This window comes from Vulpes lagopus, chromosome 4 (genome assembly GCF_018345385.1).
Source record: "Vulpes lagopus strain Blue_001 chromosome 4, ASM1834538v1, whole genome shotgun sequence".
In the NCBI taxonomy this organism is placed as follows: domain Eukaryota; kingdom Metazoa; phylum Chordata; class Mammalia; order Carnivora; family Canidae; genus Vulpes; species Vulpes lagopus.
The window spans coordinates 53,579,308-53,598,810 of record NC_054827.1 but is presented as its reverse complement, the minus strand read 5'-3'; the positions used below and the strand labels follow the sequence as shown (position 1 = coordinate 53,598,810).

Sequence of the window (19,503 nt, the reverse complement as noted above, 5' to 3'; positions counted from 1 at the left end):
TTCAAGAAAGAAAGGAAAGCTAGATCATTGTTCCCAGACTGGCTGCCTTCCCCTTCACAAGCACTACTACCACTCTTCTCCTATAGAATCTTAAAGGATCCATTTCCCAGAGGAAGGGCCCTCTGAGGTTGGCTTTCCTGGAAGCAGCCTGAGGTTACCAGGGGCCCTGGTGGTAAAGCAAAGACAGTAGAAGCCAGCTAATAAGGAAGAAACAGACTGGAGTTGTGGAGGGAAGGCTTTCCCTGGCAATCTAGGAATGGTTAGGAAGTCAGGGGGAGATGGTGGGAGTGGGAGTAGCTCTAGTATCTGATTTCTTTTACCAGCTTGAATTTGGACTGGGCTGGGATTTGCAGAACAGGACAAAGAGTAAATGCAAACTTCTTACTTCTGAAGCTAGCTCTGCCCACAGGACATCTAGAGGAGAGGTCCTGGTCCTTATGTGCAGTGTGGATAGGCCACCCCATAGAGCCACAGCTGTGAAGAAAGGAATGGGGAGAGGGAAACATCCAGGGTGCACCACCCATGAGATCTGGTTATGATCAGGGAGTTTGACCTCCAATTATGCCTTTTTTTTTTTTTAAGCTACCGTTGGACACATTCTCATCTGTGGGCCTTTCCACAAAGGGGCAGATACTTTTAATTCTGCCAAAAGGCCGGCAGGGAAAACAGTTTTCATCCTGAGAACTTTCTCTCCTCCACCTCTCAAGGGACTAATTACTTACTCTCCTCACAAACTTTGTGAGAAACTAAAGAACTAAATGGGAAGCAATTATCTCCTTCTGATATGCAAACACTTTCCTTCAGCTTCTCCTTCTAAAATAATCAGCACATAAATCCACTCAGATTTTCCTCCTGAGAATCTCCTTCCTGCTGCTACTCTCATTTCTGCACATTCTCTTAAAAAATTAAAAATAATCAGCCTTCTGCAGCCGTCTATTGCCTCTTTTTCATAGCATTGTCTTAGCAATGAGATCTCTGGTCAGATTGGGAAGACATAGTTAGCTCAGGCCTCACGGTAATCACCCCATCCCACGGCATCCCACAGGCATGACATTCTCCATAAACTTGCCTGTGGTCCCCAGCTCCTCCAAGTGTGATCCTTGGCATAGCTTTGACATTTCCAGGAGTACAGAATGTAGGATCTCGGGCCCCACCCTGGACCTGCTGCATCAGAATCTGCATTTTAACAGAACACCTGGGTGATTCACATTCACACTGATATTTGAGGAGCACTGATGGTCTGTTGGTGGACATTTCAGCAGGAAATTGTATAAAAAAGCCCTTGGTCTACACTGTGAAGACCACTTGATGAGCCACCCTTCCTTGAGGACTTTCACCCCAGGGCCTATTTTTTGGAGATAGTAACCAGGATTTAGGCCCCAAGATTTTCATCCTTGTATGACTTTAAACTTCTGGAGAGACTTAGGCCAATGGTCCAGTCTCTGCTTTTCTGTTAGAATCCTGTGTGGACATAACCTGGAGATGTTTTGGTTCCATACATTTGTCTTAATGTGACAGGGACCCTCGGTGTGCACAATGTCAAATGAGACTCCTGAATAAGACATAATCCAGAAAATACTGATGGTAAGCCTTTCCATCTTCCTGGAAGGAATCCGAGGACACCAGTTCTAAGTCAAAGTGGATGTAGTTAAGTCTCCCCAGGTTTAGAATCATGATGTGATGAAATCATTGGCTTTTGGAAATGCAAGGGAGTGCACAGGCCACCCAGGCACACCTCCTCTGGATGCAGGCATCCCCTCTGTAGCACACTTCTCAGGTCAGCAGGGAGGCCTGCTGGGAAACAAGTCTAGGGATGGTGCACTCCCAGCTGTGAGGTGGCCCCTTTCTTTGCTGCGGTGGTCTGGAATTTTATTGCTTGTAGTTTTGAACATGAACTAAGTAAGTTCAAAAAGAGCTTAGGAAAAAAAGAGCTTAGGAAAAGTTCTGTTAAAGGATAATTCCATGACATTTGCTTTCATAGGACTTGGCACGTATCTGACTCAAGGGAAGAAGAATGACAAGAGATGCTGGTTGAATGGAAAACAGTATCGAAGGGAACACCCAGAGGCAGAACGCTACAGTGATGCTCTGGAGCCCTCTTGAGAACTGACTGTTAAGTTTCCAGGAATGTAACATAACATTATGAAAAATTAAATGGTAGAAACTTATAATCAAACAGATTATGTTAAAAAAAAGAATAAAAATTCAAAACTCCTAATTATTTCATTATATTTTACTTTTATTATCTATGCTACTGAAGTTGTTTGTGTCATGTTAGTACTTTGAAACTGGATTAGATGGGGTGAAAGTGACACCAGGGCAATAGGCCAGTGCTGGACAACAGTAGAGTCTCCAAGTAGAGATGGGGTTAAACGTCTACCAGCGGACCACTGGACCATTACCTCCTTTCTTCAGTATCAATGAGGCATTGTTGCAAGGAACAGACTTTACATTAAGAAATTGAAAGCTTAATGAATTGGTGAACTAGATTGATGTGAACATGGTTCTCTATAGACAACATCGAAATTTTTCTGACTTGGCCTTACAGGGTTTTACAACTTACCAAACTTCCAAAATTCTATGTATGCAGGGGCTTCACACTACCTACTGACCCCTGCAGGACCCAAGCCTGACTTTTATTTGAAAAGTGATTTAATTCCCTTATCTTCCCTCATCAAAACTTCCATACTCTTAATTTCTTGCTCCTTGTCCTGCCAAGTGGAAGAAATAAATGTGCATTTTGGCTTCCACTGGAATTTATATTTATGGCAACTGCTTCTTATGTTAGCCATTCGGAACCCGCTATTTCTAATAGTTGCTTACTAAAACACAATATCTCTGGGGCTGAAATGTCAGACAAATGGAGGGTTCCTTGGGGTAGGGCAGGCATTGTCATGGAATCTTGCCACTGTTTCTACCTATATTTAAATCAGTTCTAGGTGTTACAAACAATCTTGTCCTCCTACCCCCCCCTGCAATTATGTCCCATTGAAAGCTAAGTGGAGTGGGAAGGCTGCTGCCTTCTATCAAATGAATTTACTGGAATTATGTAGACAAACAACGAAATCAATGTTTCCCATCTCCTGAGTAACATGGTATTAAAAGTGTCCCCCTGCTTTTTGAAAGTTTTCATTGCACCACTTCGCCTTAACAAAAGACCTACATTAGTGCCTGTTTTCACTAACCTAAAGAAACTGTAAGAGGATTTTCACTTCTATGAGAAAAGGTAAAACGTGAAACTGGTGTTCAGCATTTGTTTTGCAGCAAGCTGCTGCAGGGGTAGTGCACACCCCAAGCAATGAGCGTGGCACCACCAAGCTCCTCGCCAGGAACCACACTTGGCAGCTCAGCATCAAGCTGCCAAAGACTTGAACTGAGTGAGCATCTGTGCTTTATCTCAATTTATTTTGTGCATCTGTTAGCAAGATGTGTCCTAAGATATCAGAAAAGCCTAAAAGATTATTTTTTGCATCTGGGAATGCTTAAAACATTTTCCATACAAATTAATGGTAATTGTTTCTTTGCTTTATGCCAGTTAAACTTAAGAAAGTTTTCATAGGAATGCTCTACATTTGGATAGCAAGCAAGTGGGGGTGGGGAGAACCTATGTAGCAAAGGAAGTGTGAATCTGCCAGGCAATTAACATTATGTATGGACTGAATAAAAATTTTTCTTGCATGTACAAGCATGATTTGGTATCTTTCAAATGTTTGTGATACTATTACGATAAATGAAACACAAATCTTTAAAAGTGACACTGAAGCTATAGTTGCTTTCTGACAGTATGTTTCTTTTTTTCTTTTTAAAGATTTTATTTATCCATTCATGACAGACACAGAGAGAGAGAGAGAGGCAGAGACACAGGGGGAGGGAGAGGGAGAGGCTGCATATAGGAAGCCTGATGTGGGACTCGATCCCGGGTCTCCAGGATCACACCCTGGGCCGAAGGCAGGCGCCAAACTGCTGGGTCACTGGGGCTGCCCACTATGTTTCTTTCAAGTGAAGGATATTAAACAAACAACTATTGTTATGAAGCAGTTACTAAAATTACTGCAATTACAAGTGTATACATTGGATGGGAACTGGATGGATTTACAGTGAATAAGAGGCTAGAGGAGTCTACATGGAATGGCTTCAGATCCTGGAGATTCCAACTTTTAGTTAATCCAACTTTTATCAGACTGGAAGAATTTCTGAAGATGGAGAGATGGAAAAGTTTGAAGAACCAGATTCTACTACTGTTAGTTCTGCCATGATTTTGATCAATTCTTTTTTTCCTCAACTAGATTTCCCCTATTCCTTAGTGACTCAGAACTACCGAGCTGCAGCCCAAGAATTATGAACCCCTCTGGGCTCTCATGGCACTTGTTAAAAGTAAGAGAATCCTTTATCAAGATATGTTAAAATTCATTATGGTTTTTCTTCTGTCTCACAGATGGAGATATCTTTGAAGTTAGAATTCACATTTCTTTGATCTTGAATGGCCAGTGGTAAGCAGAGTATATTGTTCATGGTGAGTGATCAGTGAATCTTTATTTAACTGAATTATGATGAGGGTAAAATCAAGTAGAAAACACATATAAAGTGGTTTGGAAAGTGTGAATAATATGTATATGTATATGTATATATGAGTAAATTATTATCAGTAAAATTATTTTTACTTTTTTCATCCTCCTTCCATTTATTCTGCAAATATTTTCTCTTTGGGGGTGGTGAGCAGAGGATAATTAGAGAAAATAAATCAATCAGAGCAACAGCAGCAGCAAGTCAGAGGAAGGGACACCTTTTTTAGGGGAAAGACATTAGCCTGAGATGATACCGAAAATACACAGTAAGAACCAACTACGGGAGCCATGGTTCCAGAGCTAGACACTCTGTATCCACCACATGAGCCCACAATTCCCTGCCTTGTTTATTTCCACATAGTAGACTTGTAAAAATCTTGACATTTTTGGTAAATTATAGTTTTTCCTCTTAAAATAAGTGGAGCTAGGAGTACTCTCATCGTAGTTTTCTGGGAAATGTAGTTTGGTAAATTAAAGTGTATTTGCAGAGACAATTTGGCAGAATATATATTTTTTAATATAAAAATATAAAATATATTTTTTAAGTAGGCTCCACGCCCAGAATGGAGCCTAACATGGGGCTTGGACTCACAACTCCAAGATCCAGATCTGAGCTGAGATTTTTTTTTTTTAATTATTGAACAGAACTCTATTTAGAAGAATTGAAGCACATAATATGAGAAACCAGACATTTGGAGTAAGGTCAGAGCCCATTCAACAGAAATTCAGCACTGTTGGGGTCCCATTTTTTTTAATAATAAATTTATTTTTATTGGTGTTCAATTTGTCAACATACAGAATAACACCCAGCGCTCATCCCGTCAAGTGCCCACCTCAGTGCCCGTCACCCAGTCACCCCAACCCCCCGCCCACCTCCCCTTCCACCACCCCTAGTTCGTTTCCCAGAGTTAGGAGTCTTTCATGTTCTGTCTCCCTTTCTGATATTTCCCACTCATTTTTTCTCCTTTCCCCTTTATTCTCTTTCACTATTTTTTATATTCCCCCAAAGAATGAGACCATAGAATGTTTGTCCTTCTTCAATTGACTTATTTCACTCAGCATAATACCCTCCAGTTCCGTCCACGTCGAAGCAAATGGTGGGTATTTGTCGTTTCTAATGGCTGAGTAATATTCCATTGTATACATAAACCACATCTTCTTTATCCATTCGTCTTTCGATGGACACCGAGGCTCTTTTCCACAGTTTGGCTGTTGTGGACATTGCTGATAGAAACATCGGGGTGCAGGTGTCCCGGCATTGAGCTGAGATTAAGAGTCAGACACTTAACAGACTGAGCCACACAGGTGCCCCCTGTCAGAATATTTTAATCTGGGGCTGTTTTAGAAAATCCAGGATAGGCGAAAGCTAAGAAAAAAACCATGAGTTGGGCAGCCCGGTTGGCTCAGGGGTTTAGCACCTCATTCAGCCCAGGGTGTGATCCTGGAGATCTGGGATGGAGTCCCACGTCCGGCTCCCTGCATGGAGCCTGCTTCTCCTTCTGCCTGTGTCTCTGCCTCTCTCTCTCTGTCTCTCATGAATAAATAAATAAAATCTTAGCAAACAAAGCCATGAGTCTGGGGTCAAAGTAACAAAGAGGGTTTTTTTTTTTTTTTTAGATTTGTTTGAGGGAGGGGAAGAGAGAGAGATAGAGAGAAATATGTCAGTGGGGAGGACCAGAAAGAACCTTGAAGCAGACTCCCTGCTAAGTGTGGAGCCCAAGATAGGGCTCAATCTCATGAACCATGAGATTGTGACCTAAACTAAAACCTAAAGTCAGCTGCTCAACTGACTAAGATACCCAGGTGCCCCAACTGGAGGGCTTTTAAAATTGCAGATTATAGTTAGGAACGAAGGGCAGTGGAGCTGAGGTTTCATCCCAAAGCTTTCAGGAATTTAACACACACACACACACACACACACACACTCTCTCTCTCTCTCCCCTGGGCTGGATAATATGTCTTGATCAGGGAATACTTCCTGCTGTTCTTCAATGGAAAACTCATGTATTTTCTGGTACTGAAAGTCTTACTTCTGGATCCCCAGGATCTGGGCTATTTTTAGAGTTCTTATAGCTGCCATTGGGTGTGGGGAGCACTTCCATGGTGGCCTGTGAGAGCCAGACACTGAGCACTGAATATTCCCTGTAGTTATCACACAGAAGCACAGAGGAAACAGCCTGAAGAGATTCAGCAGTGGTCTTCCCACCCAGCCTCGTGTTTTGCCTCCTATCCTCATAGACCTGCTGGACAGAAGTTGACCAGTTTCCTCAGGCTCATCATAGTCCCTTGTGGAGGCCTTTAAGCCTCTGCATCTGCCCCTGTAGCACTGCCTTGACTGTCTCATTGCGGAAGGTAAGGATAAAGGGATTGAGAAAGGGAGTGAGGACCGATGTCACCAAGGCTACAGTCTTGTTGACTTCCACAGAATGTGCTTTGCCAGGCCTGACATAAAGGAAGATGGTGCTGCTGTAGCCAATGAAGACAAGGGTGAGATGTGACCCACACGTAGAGAAAGCCTTATGGCGGCCACTAGCAGACGGGATCCTCAGCACAGTGGTCACAATATAACCATAGGAGATGAGGGTCACGAGGAAGGAACTGAGGACAAAGGCCAAGGCCATCACAAAGTCCCAGAATTCTAGCAGCCTGGTGTCTGAGCAGGACAGCTGCAGCAGAGGTGCATTGTCACAGAAGAAGTGGTTAATGATGTTGTTATGGCAATAATTGAGATAAGCCCGGGAGAGGACAGTGGGCACCATGGCCAGGAAAGGAGCTGCCCAGGCAACCCCTGCCAGCCGGACACACACAGCCCAGCTCATCAAAGTGCCATAGCGCAGTGGGTGGCAGATGGCCATAAAGCGGTCAAGGGCCATGTCTGACAGGATGAGGAAGGAGGTGGAACCCAGGGAAAAGTAGAAGTAGAACTGGACCATGCAGCCATTGAAGGAAATGACTTTGTGGGAGGTCAGCAGGTCTGAGAGCATCTTAGGCACTGCTGTCATGGTTACCAAGATCTCCAGCAGTGAAAAGTTACCCAGAAAGAAGTACATGGGCGTATGTAGGTGGGTGTTTGCTATGACCATGACTATGATCACTGTGTTTCCCACGAAGGCAAGAAGATAAAGCATGAGTAAGGGTCCATACAGCAGAACCTGAAGCTTGCCAAAGGAGGAGAAGCCCAAGAGGACAAATTCAGAAGGGTGGCTCAGATTTGCCATGATCCAGGAGCTGGGTAGCTGCATAGAAAGGAAACAAGAGACAGAGATAGTAAGACAGAGAGAAAGGTGTCATTGACCATAAAACAGAGAGAGAACAGGGAGAGCAAGACAAAGTCAGTGGTTAGTAATAGAAAGAGAGATGGCTACATGGAAACATGAGAGAATCAGAGACTTAGGGGGTCTTAAAACATGGAAAGCCATTAATAAGGAGAGAGACAGAAAGGAGTGGATTAAGGAAGACAATAAAGTGGTGGACATCAACATTTTAGGAGAAGGAAAGAAGGAAACAAAAGAGGAACACAGAATTAAAAGAGGAAGACCAAATGTGTGAGAAGGAGAAACAGAAAAAGATAAGGAAGGGAGGAAACATGGAAAGAGAGAATTCTTGTAAGTCACCCTGAAACCCTGGAGCATAGGTTGGTGCTGGAGGTGTCTGTGTCATGACTCAGAGACTATGCACCAAGATTCCTTTTGGAGGGTCTCCTCAAGTCTTTCTGGGCTGTCTCTCTATTGAAAAGCCTCATTCGTTCACATTTCTCTAGCTATGATCATGAAATTAGTGGAAAGTCAGAGTTTTGAATTAATAAATTAGCTTTCTTGGGGGGAGGGCTCTAGTATGTGCTTGCCAAGATGAAGAGTTGAAAAGATACAACAGGGTCATGGAGATAAGCCTCAGAACCAGGTGACTATCTTACCAGTGGCTAGAAAATCATTGGCATCTTGGGCAGCCCAGGTGGCTCAGCGGTTTAGCGCCGCCTTCAGCCCGGGGCGTGATCCTGGAGACCCGGGATCGAGTCCCACGTCAGACTCCCTGCGTGGAGCCTGCTTCTCCCTCTGCCTGTTTCTGCCTCTCTCTCTCTCCTCTCTGTGTTTCTCGTGAATAAATAAAAATAAAATCTTTTTTAAAAAAGAAAATCATTAGCATCCTACCTCATGGTGTCGCTTTGCTCCTGCAGCATCTCCCCTCCCCTCCTGACTCCATCATTCTTACATGGTGGTTTGGGGCACAAGCTATGACTTGTGTTTGAATTCTGAGCTGAAACTTATGTGTGGAACATAAACCTGCTCTTTATAACATGTTCTCTGAACTTCATTTTACTCAGCTATAAAATGAAGACCAATGATAGTACTGGCTTCGAGGGCTATTGCAAAGATTAAATGGGTCAACTACCTAGTAAGTGACTGGCACATACCAAGTGCTCCACAAACCACTGTTGTCATTGTTATTGTTATTGTATGACCTCACATTTTTCTGGCCCATCATCTCTCCACACTTCTTTAGGGCCAACATGTGGAGTGTGTAAATGTGTGTGTTTATGTGTATGTACATATTTCCACAACTTTAGGCTCCCTTAGAATTTAAGTTCAAGTTCGCTAAAAGGATGCTTTAAAAAACTTCTGATTAAGTTTATTTAATAAACACTATATGCAAACTGTCAGAAGTGGAACGAGCAAAGCTGTATATAGTTATACTCTGGCCCTACAAAAGTTTCGCCTGATGCTGTGACTTGGCCACTAGCAATGACATTCCAATTTAAAGAAGAGGCTTTGTCCCTCCGTTAGCTTCCATCCATTCTACTGATAAAGCCTAACAGTAGGTCTACAATGTATATCCAGCACTGATAAATTCAGACCCTATCTTATGCCTGTGCTGCACAGGAGCACATATGCAAGCCACTCACTTTAGCCTCTAAGTGTCTTACTGAGCTGCTCACATTAAGAAATTCATGTCTAGGATTTCTGTCTAATCAGGTCACTCCACCTAACTGGTTCACCGAGATATGTGGCTCGCTGCTCTTGGGTACTGTTTTACAGTTGGCAGGAGTGGAAAGGGACTTCTGTACAGCTGGAATGGCACTGCTAGGTGAGTGGCTCTACAAGCTACAATATCTCCAACCCTATGCTAATTTCCTAAATTAAAGGCTTACCCTGTGTCACCACAAAGCCCACGGCAGCAACATTGGTGAGAGGCAGGAACATGGAAAGGAAGTTCTTCTGGAGACCAGAGGGGAAAGGTGCTGTCTTTGCCCCTTTTCTCTCAAGGATGAGTGTTCTTGGTTCTCTCTACGCATCATGTCTCCAAGTTCCTAGATTCTTGATGTATTTAGAGGTGAGCTTATACTGGCTGGGAAACAGACTCCAGCAGGGTGTTCTTCAGGGGAATGATGAGAAAACAAAAAGTCCTCTGGGGATTATAAGCCACTGGTGTTATTCCTTAGAATAATGAGAAGTCTTGTGTTTTAAGGAAGTAACATTTGAGATAAAGATCTGATGAAGAAAGAGATAGAGACCTAGATACACCTAAGCAGCTGATGGCTTAAGTTGATTCCATGGCGGTGCCTGCTCTCTGACCCTTCCTGGACTGGAATTATGGCAGACTGGGTAGGCAGTCAGGGTTAGACAGATTTTTCATTTGGAGATTTTTCTCTCCCTCGCAGATCCAGGATTTTGAAATCAGGCGAAGTAGGAAATGTAAACACTAGATCACATGGCCCTCTTGTTGGAATTCTCTAGTGTCATTTGCAGAAGATGGAGAATCAACACAGTAAGATTAAGAAGAGATACCTTCCTCTTGGAGACAGAGGCCCTGATAGAAACATGTTGGGAACTGGGCAGCCTGAAGGGCCTGTCTCTAGCTTTTATGAGAAGATGTACACCTTCGGTATGAAGGTGAATGCAATATGATAGATGATCAAGCTCCCCAGTTAACTCTGAGTGACAATCCTTCGCCTCAGAGAAGTTCAGGCTTTGTGGATGTCACTTAGCCCCACCCACAGACAAGTAGTAACAAAGAGACATGAAGCAAAAATCTTCCCATGAAGATGATGCAAATGGGTCCCAAATGTTTAAGACCCAAAGGGCTGGACAGAGTTGGCCTGACAATCTTTCTGTAGGACCTGAGTCTGCAACTGAGTTTTCAGGACAGAGCTTTGATTGCAACGAAAATTTTAGATTATTCTGGACAGAAATAGGATATGATGATAGGAAGGAGCATTTTGTTCCTCCTTCAACACTAGTATATACTATTAAAATCAATTGAAGATACATGTTTGAGTCTGCCTGAATTCTCTGTTCCATTTCATTGGTGTATATGTCCACTGATCTACATGATATTATGTCGATAACACACTCTCAATTATTGTAGCTTTATAGTAAGTCTTTGAATAAGGTTTGTGAGGCTCCAAGCTTTCTTCTTTTTAAAAAATCATTTGTCTATTCTAATCCTTTATATTTGCATATAAATCTTAGAGTCAGTTTTTCAATGTTAAAAAAAGAGGCTCCTATGAATTTGAAATTTTGTTGAATCTTTAGACTAAGAAAGAATTGGCTTTCTAACAAAATTGGGCCTTCTGATTCATGAAAACAGAAAATTTTTTCATTTATTTAGGTCTTCTTTAATTTCTCTCAGTAATGCTATATGGCTTTAATTCTTGCACATAGTTTGTAAAATATATCCCTTAGTTTTTCAGTATAACAGATTTTTGTATGTTTAGCTTTTGTCCTGTGACCTTGATAATCACTTACTAGTTCTAGTACTTTTTTGTGGACTTCTTTTTTTTCTTTTAAGATTTTATTGGGATCCCTGGGTGGCGCAGTGGTTTGGCGCCTGCCTTTGGCCCAGGGCGCGATCCTGGAGACCCGGGATCGAATCCCATGTCGGGCTCCCTGCATGGAGCCTGTGTCTCTGCCTGTCTCTCTCTCTCTTTCTCTCTGTGACTATCATGAATAAATAAATAAAATCTTTAAAAAATATTTTATTTATTTATTCATGAGAGACACAGAAGGGGAGGCAGTGTTAGAGGGAGAAGCAGGCTCCCCATGGGGAGCCGAATGCAAGACTCCATCCCAGGACCCCAGGATCATGACCTGAGCCAAAGGCAGATAGTCAACCACTGAGCCACTCAGGCTCCTCCTCTTTGTGGACTTCTTAGGATTTTTTTACAGATAGGATTATGTAATATGAAAATACACAATTTATTTCTTTATTTTCTAACCACATGCTTTTAATTTCATTATCTTGCTTTATTGCATTAGCTAAAACTTCCAGTACAATATTGAACTGAAGTGAGAACAGATATCCTTGCCTTCCTCTCCATCTTCCCTAAAGGGAAAGTATTGAGCCCTTCATTATTAAATTTTATTGTTAGTGCTAGGTTTTATGTGATATGCTATTTATAGTTTGAGGACAAATTTCTTTTGTTTCCAGTTTTTTCAGGTTTTTAAATTAATGAATGTTAATTTTCATCAAATACTTTCTATGCTCCTATTGAAATGATCATGTGGTTTTCTCTTTATTTCCATTAACATGGGAAATTATATTGATTAATCCTAAAATGTTAAACAATATTTTCATTTCTGGAGAAAAGTCATGACTTTGTTATAGTATACTATTGTTTTTACATATTGCTGGGTTTGATTTTCTAATATTTTATTAAGGAGTTTTGCATCTATGTTCACTGGGAATATTGTTTTATAGATTTATTTTCTTGTGAAGTCTTTGGTATTAAGATAATTCTGGCCTAAAAAGATGAATTGGGCAGTGTTTTCTCTAATTTTCTAGAAGATTTTATGTAGAATTGGTATTATTTCCTTAAATATATATTTTTAAAGGTTTTGTTTAATCATTCATGAGAGACAGGGAGAGAGAGGCAGAGACACAGGCGAGGGAGAAGCAGGAATGCGCGGGGAGCCTGATGCAGGACTCGATCCCAGGACTCCCGTATCACGCCCTAAGCTGAAGGCAGATGCTCAACTGCTGAGCCACCCAGGCATCCCACTTACTTAAATATTTGATAGTGTGCACTAGCAAAGTAATCTGAACCTATAGTTTTCTGGGTGGGAAGATTTTTAATTATGCGTTTAATTTATTGAATGTATTTAGGAATTTTCAGTTGTTTAATGTCTTTTTGAGTCAGTTTTGGTCATTTTTATCTTCCAAAGATTTTCCATTTCCTCAGTTTTCCAATTGATTTCTCTCTTAAGATATCTTAATTTTGTCCTCTTCAATTTGAAAGTTAAATAAACTTTTGATTATAAATTTGGATGGTAGTGGATGAGGAAATCGAGTGCTCTCATCATGCAGTCTTAGAAGTTGTGCAAATCAATCCAAAACCTTTGAAGGATAGCTTGGTTTCAATAACAATAATAGGTAAAAATATCTACCTTTTGACTTGGAAATTCTAGTTCTAAGGATTTGTACCAGAAATAATACTATGTATGGACTCTAATAACATTTTTTTCATAGTAAAAGTGTAAACAGGAAAAACTGATCAAGAGGTCTAGCTAATAAAGAATGAGGCATTCATATAAACAAATACTATACAAAAAAAAGAAGGCAAAATGTATTGATATGAGAATTTATCTTTTAAAAATTTTTGTTTAATTGTATATTTTTGTTTTGTTTTATTGAGATAAAATTGATACACAATATTACAGAAGTTTCAGGGGTACAACATTGGATTTCAACTCTATGTTATGCTACCACAAGTGTAGCTATCATCTCTCACCATGCAACACTATTACAATACCATTGACTATGTTCCCTATGTTGTACCTTTCATCCCCACAACTTAGTCTATAACTGAAAGCCTGTACCTCCCACTCCCCATCACCCATTTTGTCCATTTTCCATCCTTCTCCCCTCTGACAACCACTGGTTATTCTCTGCATTTGTCTGTGTATTTATTTGTACTTTTCTGTTTATGTGTTTTGTTTTTTAATTCCACATAACAGTGAAATAATATGGAATTTGTCTTTCTCTGCCTGACTTACGTCACTTAGCCTAATAACCTCTGGATCCATCCATGTTATCACAAATGGCAGATCTCATTCTTTTTTATGGCTAATACTCCTCTGTGTGTGTGTGTGTGTGTGAGTGTGTGTGTGTGCTATTGCTGAAATGCTGCAATAAACATGGGGTGGATCATATATATATTTTTTGAATTAGTGTTTTTGTTTTCTTTGTTTGGATACCTACGATGGGATCACTGGATCATATGGTGTTTCTATTTTTTTTTGAGACACACAGAGAGGCAGAAACATAGGCAGAGGGAGAAGCAGGCTCCTCACAGGGAGCCTGATGTGGGACTCAGTCCCTGAACTGGGATCACGCCATGAGCCAAAGGCAGACGCTCAATCACTGAGCCACCCAGGCATCCCTGGTATTTCTATTTTTAATTTTTTGAGGAACATCCACATTGTTTTTCACAATGGCCATACCAATTTACATTCCCATCTACAGTACTCTGGGTTCTATTTTCTCCCCATGCTTGCCAGAACTTATCTCTTTCTCTTCTTTTTATACTAGCCACTCTGACAGGTGTGAGGTGTCATCTCATTGTAGTTTTGATTCGTATTTCCTGACAGCTAGTGATGCTGAGCATCTTTTCATTTGTCTTTTGACAATTTATATGTCTTCTTCTTTGAATGTCTCCTATTCAGGTCTTCTGCTCATTTTGAAAATGTATTATTTGGGAGCTTTGGTATTGACTTGTATAAGTACTTTACATATTTTGATATTAATCCTTTATCAGATATATCATTTGCAAATATCTTCTTCCATTGAGTAGAATACCTTATCATTTGGTAGATGGTTTCCTTCACCATACAAAAGCTTTTTATTTTGGTGTAGTCCTAATAGTTATTTTTGCTTTTGTTTCCCTTTCCTGAGGAAACATATCTGGAAAAAAGTTGCTAAGGCTGATGTCAGAGAGATTACTGGCTATATTTTCTTCTAGGAATTTTATGGTTTTGGGTCTCATATTTTGTGTTAAATACATTTTAAATTTATTTTTTGTGTGTGTATAGTGTAAGAAAGTAGTTCTGTTTCATTCTTTCAGAGGGGCTGTCCAGTTTTCCCAGCATCATTTATTGAAGAGACATCTTATTCCGTAATATATTCTTGCCACCTTTGTCATTGATTTACTGTATAACCATGGATTATTTTGAGAATATCATTTGTATATTGTTAAGTGAGAGAGAAAATGTCATAAAACACATTCCCACACCATTTTCTATAAAGAATGTGCAAATACTTTCTTAGGAAATTTTTAAATTATATGGCACTCTGGTTGAGCATGGCAATGTGAGGAAAGGGAAGGACGATTATTCCCAATTTATACCATTCTGTACCTATTGACATTCTCAGATTTAACAGGTATATTTCAAGTGAAATCCCAAATCCAGATAAATGTTTTGTAACTGTCACTTTTTCTGTCTCACTCTAGCATAAAGCAGACTTACAATTTACATTTGTCAGTTGTCTAGGTTGTAAATATAACTGCCTACATTAGCTGTCCTTATGCTGTCGCCACTTTGAAATGCCCAGCTGGCACAACATAGAAATAAATGGCTGGCGGAATCTTGCTTGAATGCATACAGATGCACATGTGTTCAGAAGAGTGGAAACCTGAGACAATAGCAGAGAATGGAGATTTGGAGGCAGAAACTCTCCCCTTCTGATGCCGAGTACATAGGGTGAGGAGCAGGAGCCTTTCTGTAAAATTAGTGAAGGAGGAAATGGGCTTTGTCGAGATTTCTGGTGAAGGTAAGGCTTTCACTGAGACCAATATGCCTGCTTTTTTGGCTATTGGTACATATTTTAGAGGTCAATTGTCATGTGTCTTATTGAGGGGTGGGGGAGGATGTTTTCTCTGAGTAGCTAAGAGAATCAGGGAAGAGTCTAGGATATAGAGCAGAAGGGCTGATCTGCTTAGTGCCTGAGATGTCTTTTTGAAACTTAGACTTGGGCCTTTGAGAAGACAGTCTTGTTGTTGAAAAGCCTCTGATTAGTGATATTTCCAGTATCCCCATTAAGCGAAAACTTTGGAAAGTTCTGACACTTAATTGGTCAAAATGGGAATAACTAAAATTTTGTTCTATTCTCCCCAGACTGATTGCTTAGAGATACCCTGAACCTGGGCTAATTAAGAACAGACACCTCAGTGACTAAGTCCCCCTTGGGATGGAGGGTAGTGGGAAAGAGAAACGTTCCCCACAACACTGTTACTTCTGGACTTTTTCCTAAGCTCCTCCTGAGCAAGTTGTTCTGGCCCCTGTGCATGGCTGAGCAGTAGGCAGACAGGAGTTAGCCTTGGCTGAGCTCAGGGGAGCCTGAGAAGTGGTGGAGGGTCCCCTCCATGGAGGTGAGTGTCTTCTCATGGTTTTCCACTAAGAAGAAAAGAGTCAAAGAAGACCAAGGTGGGAGTTCTGGGCTTGGCTGGGACCGACAACAAGGAGGCATAGAGTCTTAAGGGTTGACAAGGGGAGCAGCAGGGTGGACAAGTTCTTTTCTGATGTTTCCATACACAACTGAGAGCAGATTCAGTTCTTCTCTGTCCCAATACTAAGAACAGACATCACTGCCTGAGAACAACAAGATTCTTCTATTGTTTGTCACCTAGTGCTCATTATGCAGACATTGTAGAAATATAGATCTCTGAGCTGTCCCAACAATTCTGTCCTTGACCTGTTTCTCCATCATTAAATAGCCCACAGAGCCTTAGAGGAGGTTGTATGAGTAAGGGAAGTGAGGAGGGGAAAATGATAACATGAGCCATGAAGGGAAACCAAGAAGAGTAGGCTCTCGGGGTGTGGCCAGGCTATTCAGGTGAGGAACAAATACTATTGAATCATATATCACACATCCATACATCCACCATATACCAACAATTTACTAGCACTACTTTACAGCTCAACAATATAATATACATAAACATGTCCCTGCCCTCATAGAGTTTATATTCTAGTGTCATAGAGGAACATGAATAAATAAAATTAAATTTCCTGTCCATCTTCCTTGCTTTATAGTTATTCTGGCATGATCAATAAACTAACACCGTAATTTTAGTTACTTTTCTTGTGTATGGTCTAACATCCACCCTCCCCTTGAATATAAGCTCAACGGGGCAGGGATTTTTGTTTTTGTTTTTGATTTTTGTTTGCTTCATGTTACATGAAGGAAAGAAATAGGTACACATATCATATCAGGTAATAATAAGTGCTATGAAGAAATGCTAACGTCCAAAAATCCAAAAATGAGGAAATCATTCCTAATTGGGATGGGGTAACTGGCAAGAGTCCTCTGAGGAGACAACATGTGAGTAATGGGATGGATAAAGTGAGAGTGATCCAGACATCCTAAGTGTCTACTGGCCTCAGATCTATCATTGTCAGTGCCAGGTACCACTTTTCCTCCCTCCCAACACTTTGCAGGGCATGTGGAATTAGAGAAGAATGCTTCTTCCCCAGGAAATTATCTCAAGCTGCTGAGTTCTCATTTGTAGATGTTGCTGCTCTGTACTATGGAGGTTTACCATCTGGAGAAGGCAGGGGTGTTGGTCGTAGAACCCATGCCACCTTTTTACTGCCCCAAGATGGATCTAGACAGTACCAGTAGGGATGAGGCACAGGGTTCAACGTTCCATGTTTTGAACATCACCTGGACCACCATTTCGTCATCTGCTACAGCGAACATAAGAAGTGGACGATCCCAGGACTGGAGAGGCTGATCAACTCATAATCAGAACTGGCCAGTTAAACAGTCTTATCCTCTGTGCCCTGAGAGAAGGCACCTCCAGTGGCATAGAAAGACAGGGTATGTTTTCTTATCCCCAGTAGAGAGGAAGAAATCTCCCCCCAGTCCAGACAGGTAGCCTTGAGCTGGATGAGATGTGCCCACATTCAGGTGTGGCCTTGTGCAGAGTGTGACCAGTAGAGACATGTCACCTGATCTTCAGGTTGGAAATAGTTTGTCAACCTAACCTCTCTTCCTTCTCTTTTGAGAGCAGGACCATGTGGAGCTGTTGTGTCTTTGATCCTAGGTGGTACAAGGAGTAGAAACAAGGACTAAACAATGAACAACTTGTCTAGTGCCACTGAGTTCTACCTTCTAGGCTTCCCCGGGTCCCAAGAACTACACCACATTCTTTTTGCTATATTCTTTTTCTCCTACTCAGTGACATTAGTGGGAAACACAGTCATCATTGTGATTGTGTGTGTTGATAAACGTCTGCAGTCCCCCATGTATTTCTTCCTTGGTCACCTCTCTGCTTCGGAGATCTTGATTACAACTATTATCGTTCCTATGATGCTTTGGGGGTTGCTGCTCCCTGGGATGCAGACGATATCTTTGGCTGCATGTGCCACCCAGCTCTTCCTGTACCTTGCTGTGGCGACTACAGAGTTTGTATTACTGGGAGCGATGGCTGTGGACCGTTACGTGGCTGTCTGTAACCCTTTGAGGTACAATGTCATTATGAACAGCCGCACCTGCATCTGGGTGGTCATTGTGTCCTGGACATTTGGGTTTCTTTCTGAAATATGGCCTGTCTATGCCACATTTCAGTTTACCTTCTGCAAGTCTAATCTGTTAGACCATTTTTTCTGTGACCGAGGGCAACTGTTCAAACTATCCTGTGATGACACTCTTTTCACAGAGTTTGTTCTTTTCTTAATGGCTGTTGTCATTATCATTGGTTCTCTGGCCCCAACAGTTATCTCCTACACCTACATCATCTGCACCATCCTCAGGATGCCCACAGCCTCAGGCCAGAGGAAAGCCTTCTCTACATGTGCTTCTCATTTCACTGTTGTTGTTATTATGTATGGCAGCTGCTTGTTTATCCATGTGAAACCTAAGCTAACGCAGGCAGGGGAGTATAATAAAATAGTTTCCCTGTTGATTTCTGTGTTAACCCCTTTCCTGAATCCTTTCATCTTCACCCTCAGGAACGACAAAGTCAAAGAGGCCCTTTGGGATCTTATGAAACGCTGTAATCAACTCTTCAAAGGTTGAATTCTCTACCTCAGTTTTAGGTGGTAATATCCACACTATAGATTGTTTAGGAACCCAGAAAACCATAATTCCAATCTTACCATCATCATGTTTCAAAGGTTAATAGTGTACAATTCCCAAGGAGGTATGGAAGAAAAGAAGAGAAAAATGAAATCCATTCTCTGCCCGTTAGAATCTCAATTCTCAGTTTCTGATGATTCCAATATTTAACTATGAAAGCCCATCCTTGGGAAATGTGAGGATTAGAGAAAGGAAATACATATATTTTTGTAGCTTTCCATAGCTCAATTAATTTCTCTATAATCCATTGCTGAAGATATATTTCCTAGGAGGGAAGGAAGTGGGAAGAAGGTGAGGGGAGGCATCTGGCATAATCAGAGTACCAAGGGAGAGATGCTCACTTTGTTACTTTATCAACTATTGTTGGGTTTTTCATATATTTTTATATAATTTCTTTGTGTTACCACTGTATGCACTTTATTCTATGGTTCTCCTTTTCCCATGTTGCTTATCATGTTATCTTGGCACCATTGCTACCTCAAATTATAATGTTATATACATTTTGCCACAGAACTGATCTAGAGTGGTGATTAAGGGATTGGAATACTTTCCTTTTAGTAAGTCTCGGTGATGTCAAGATATGAAATATTTTGGCATATATGGGGATTGAGACAAATAAGAATTAAAGGACTTAATTCTAGAGAGAGCATCCTGTGTTTTATACCTGCTTAAACCAACTATGTCTGTTGAGACTGCTCCCAGACCCAGGCTTCAGGCTTCATGTTGCCTTTGGTTCTATGTCTTCCCGAATCCAAATGTCTCAGTAGTTTTCCTTAGATCTTCCCTGTGGGGAGCATTAGAAGAATGAAAAGCTACTCTCCTAACTCGTAGTTCTTTAGGAATTCCAGGGCATTTTTTTTTTTTG

General features: G+C 41.2%; 2 protein-coding genes across 2 annotated transcripts; one reads left to right on the top strand and one right to left on the bottom strand.

Moving 5' to 3' along the window:
• Positions 1-6,841: 6,841 nt before the first annotated feature.
• On the bottom strand, positions 6,842-7,783 carry LOC121488758 (olfactory receptor 6V1). Its single transcript, XM_041751068.1, has one exon. The coding sequence runs from the start codon at positions 7,781-7,783 to the stop codon at positions 6,842-6,844; it is 942 nt and encodes a 313-aa protein (XP_041607002.1).
• Positions 7,784-17,636: 9,853 nt separating this feature from the next.
• LOC121488756 (olfactory receptor 9A4-like) lies at positions 17,637-18,578 on the top strand. Its single transcript, XM_041751067.1, has one exon. The coding sequence runs from the start codon at positions 17,637-17,639 to the stop codon at positions 18,576-18,578; it is 942 nt and encodes a 313-aa protein (XP_041607001.1).
• The last annotated feature ends 925 nt before the right edge of the window (positions 18,579-19,503 follow it).

Coding starts and splice junctions, on each gene's coding strand:
- LOC121488758 (XM_041751068.1), bottom strand. CDS start 7,783: ATGGCAAATCTGAGCCACCCTTCTGAATTTGTCCTCTTGGGCTTCTCC.
- LOC121488756 (XM_041751067.1), top strand. CDS start 17,637: ATGAACAACTTGTCTAGTGCCACTGAGTTCTACCTTCTAGGCTTCCCC.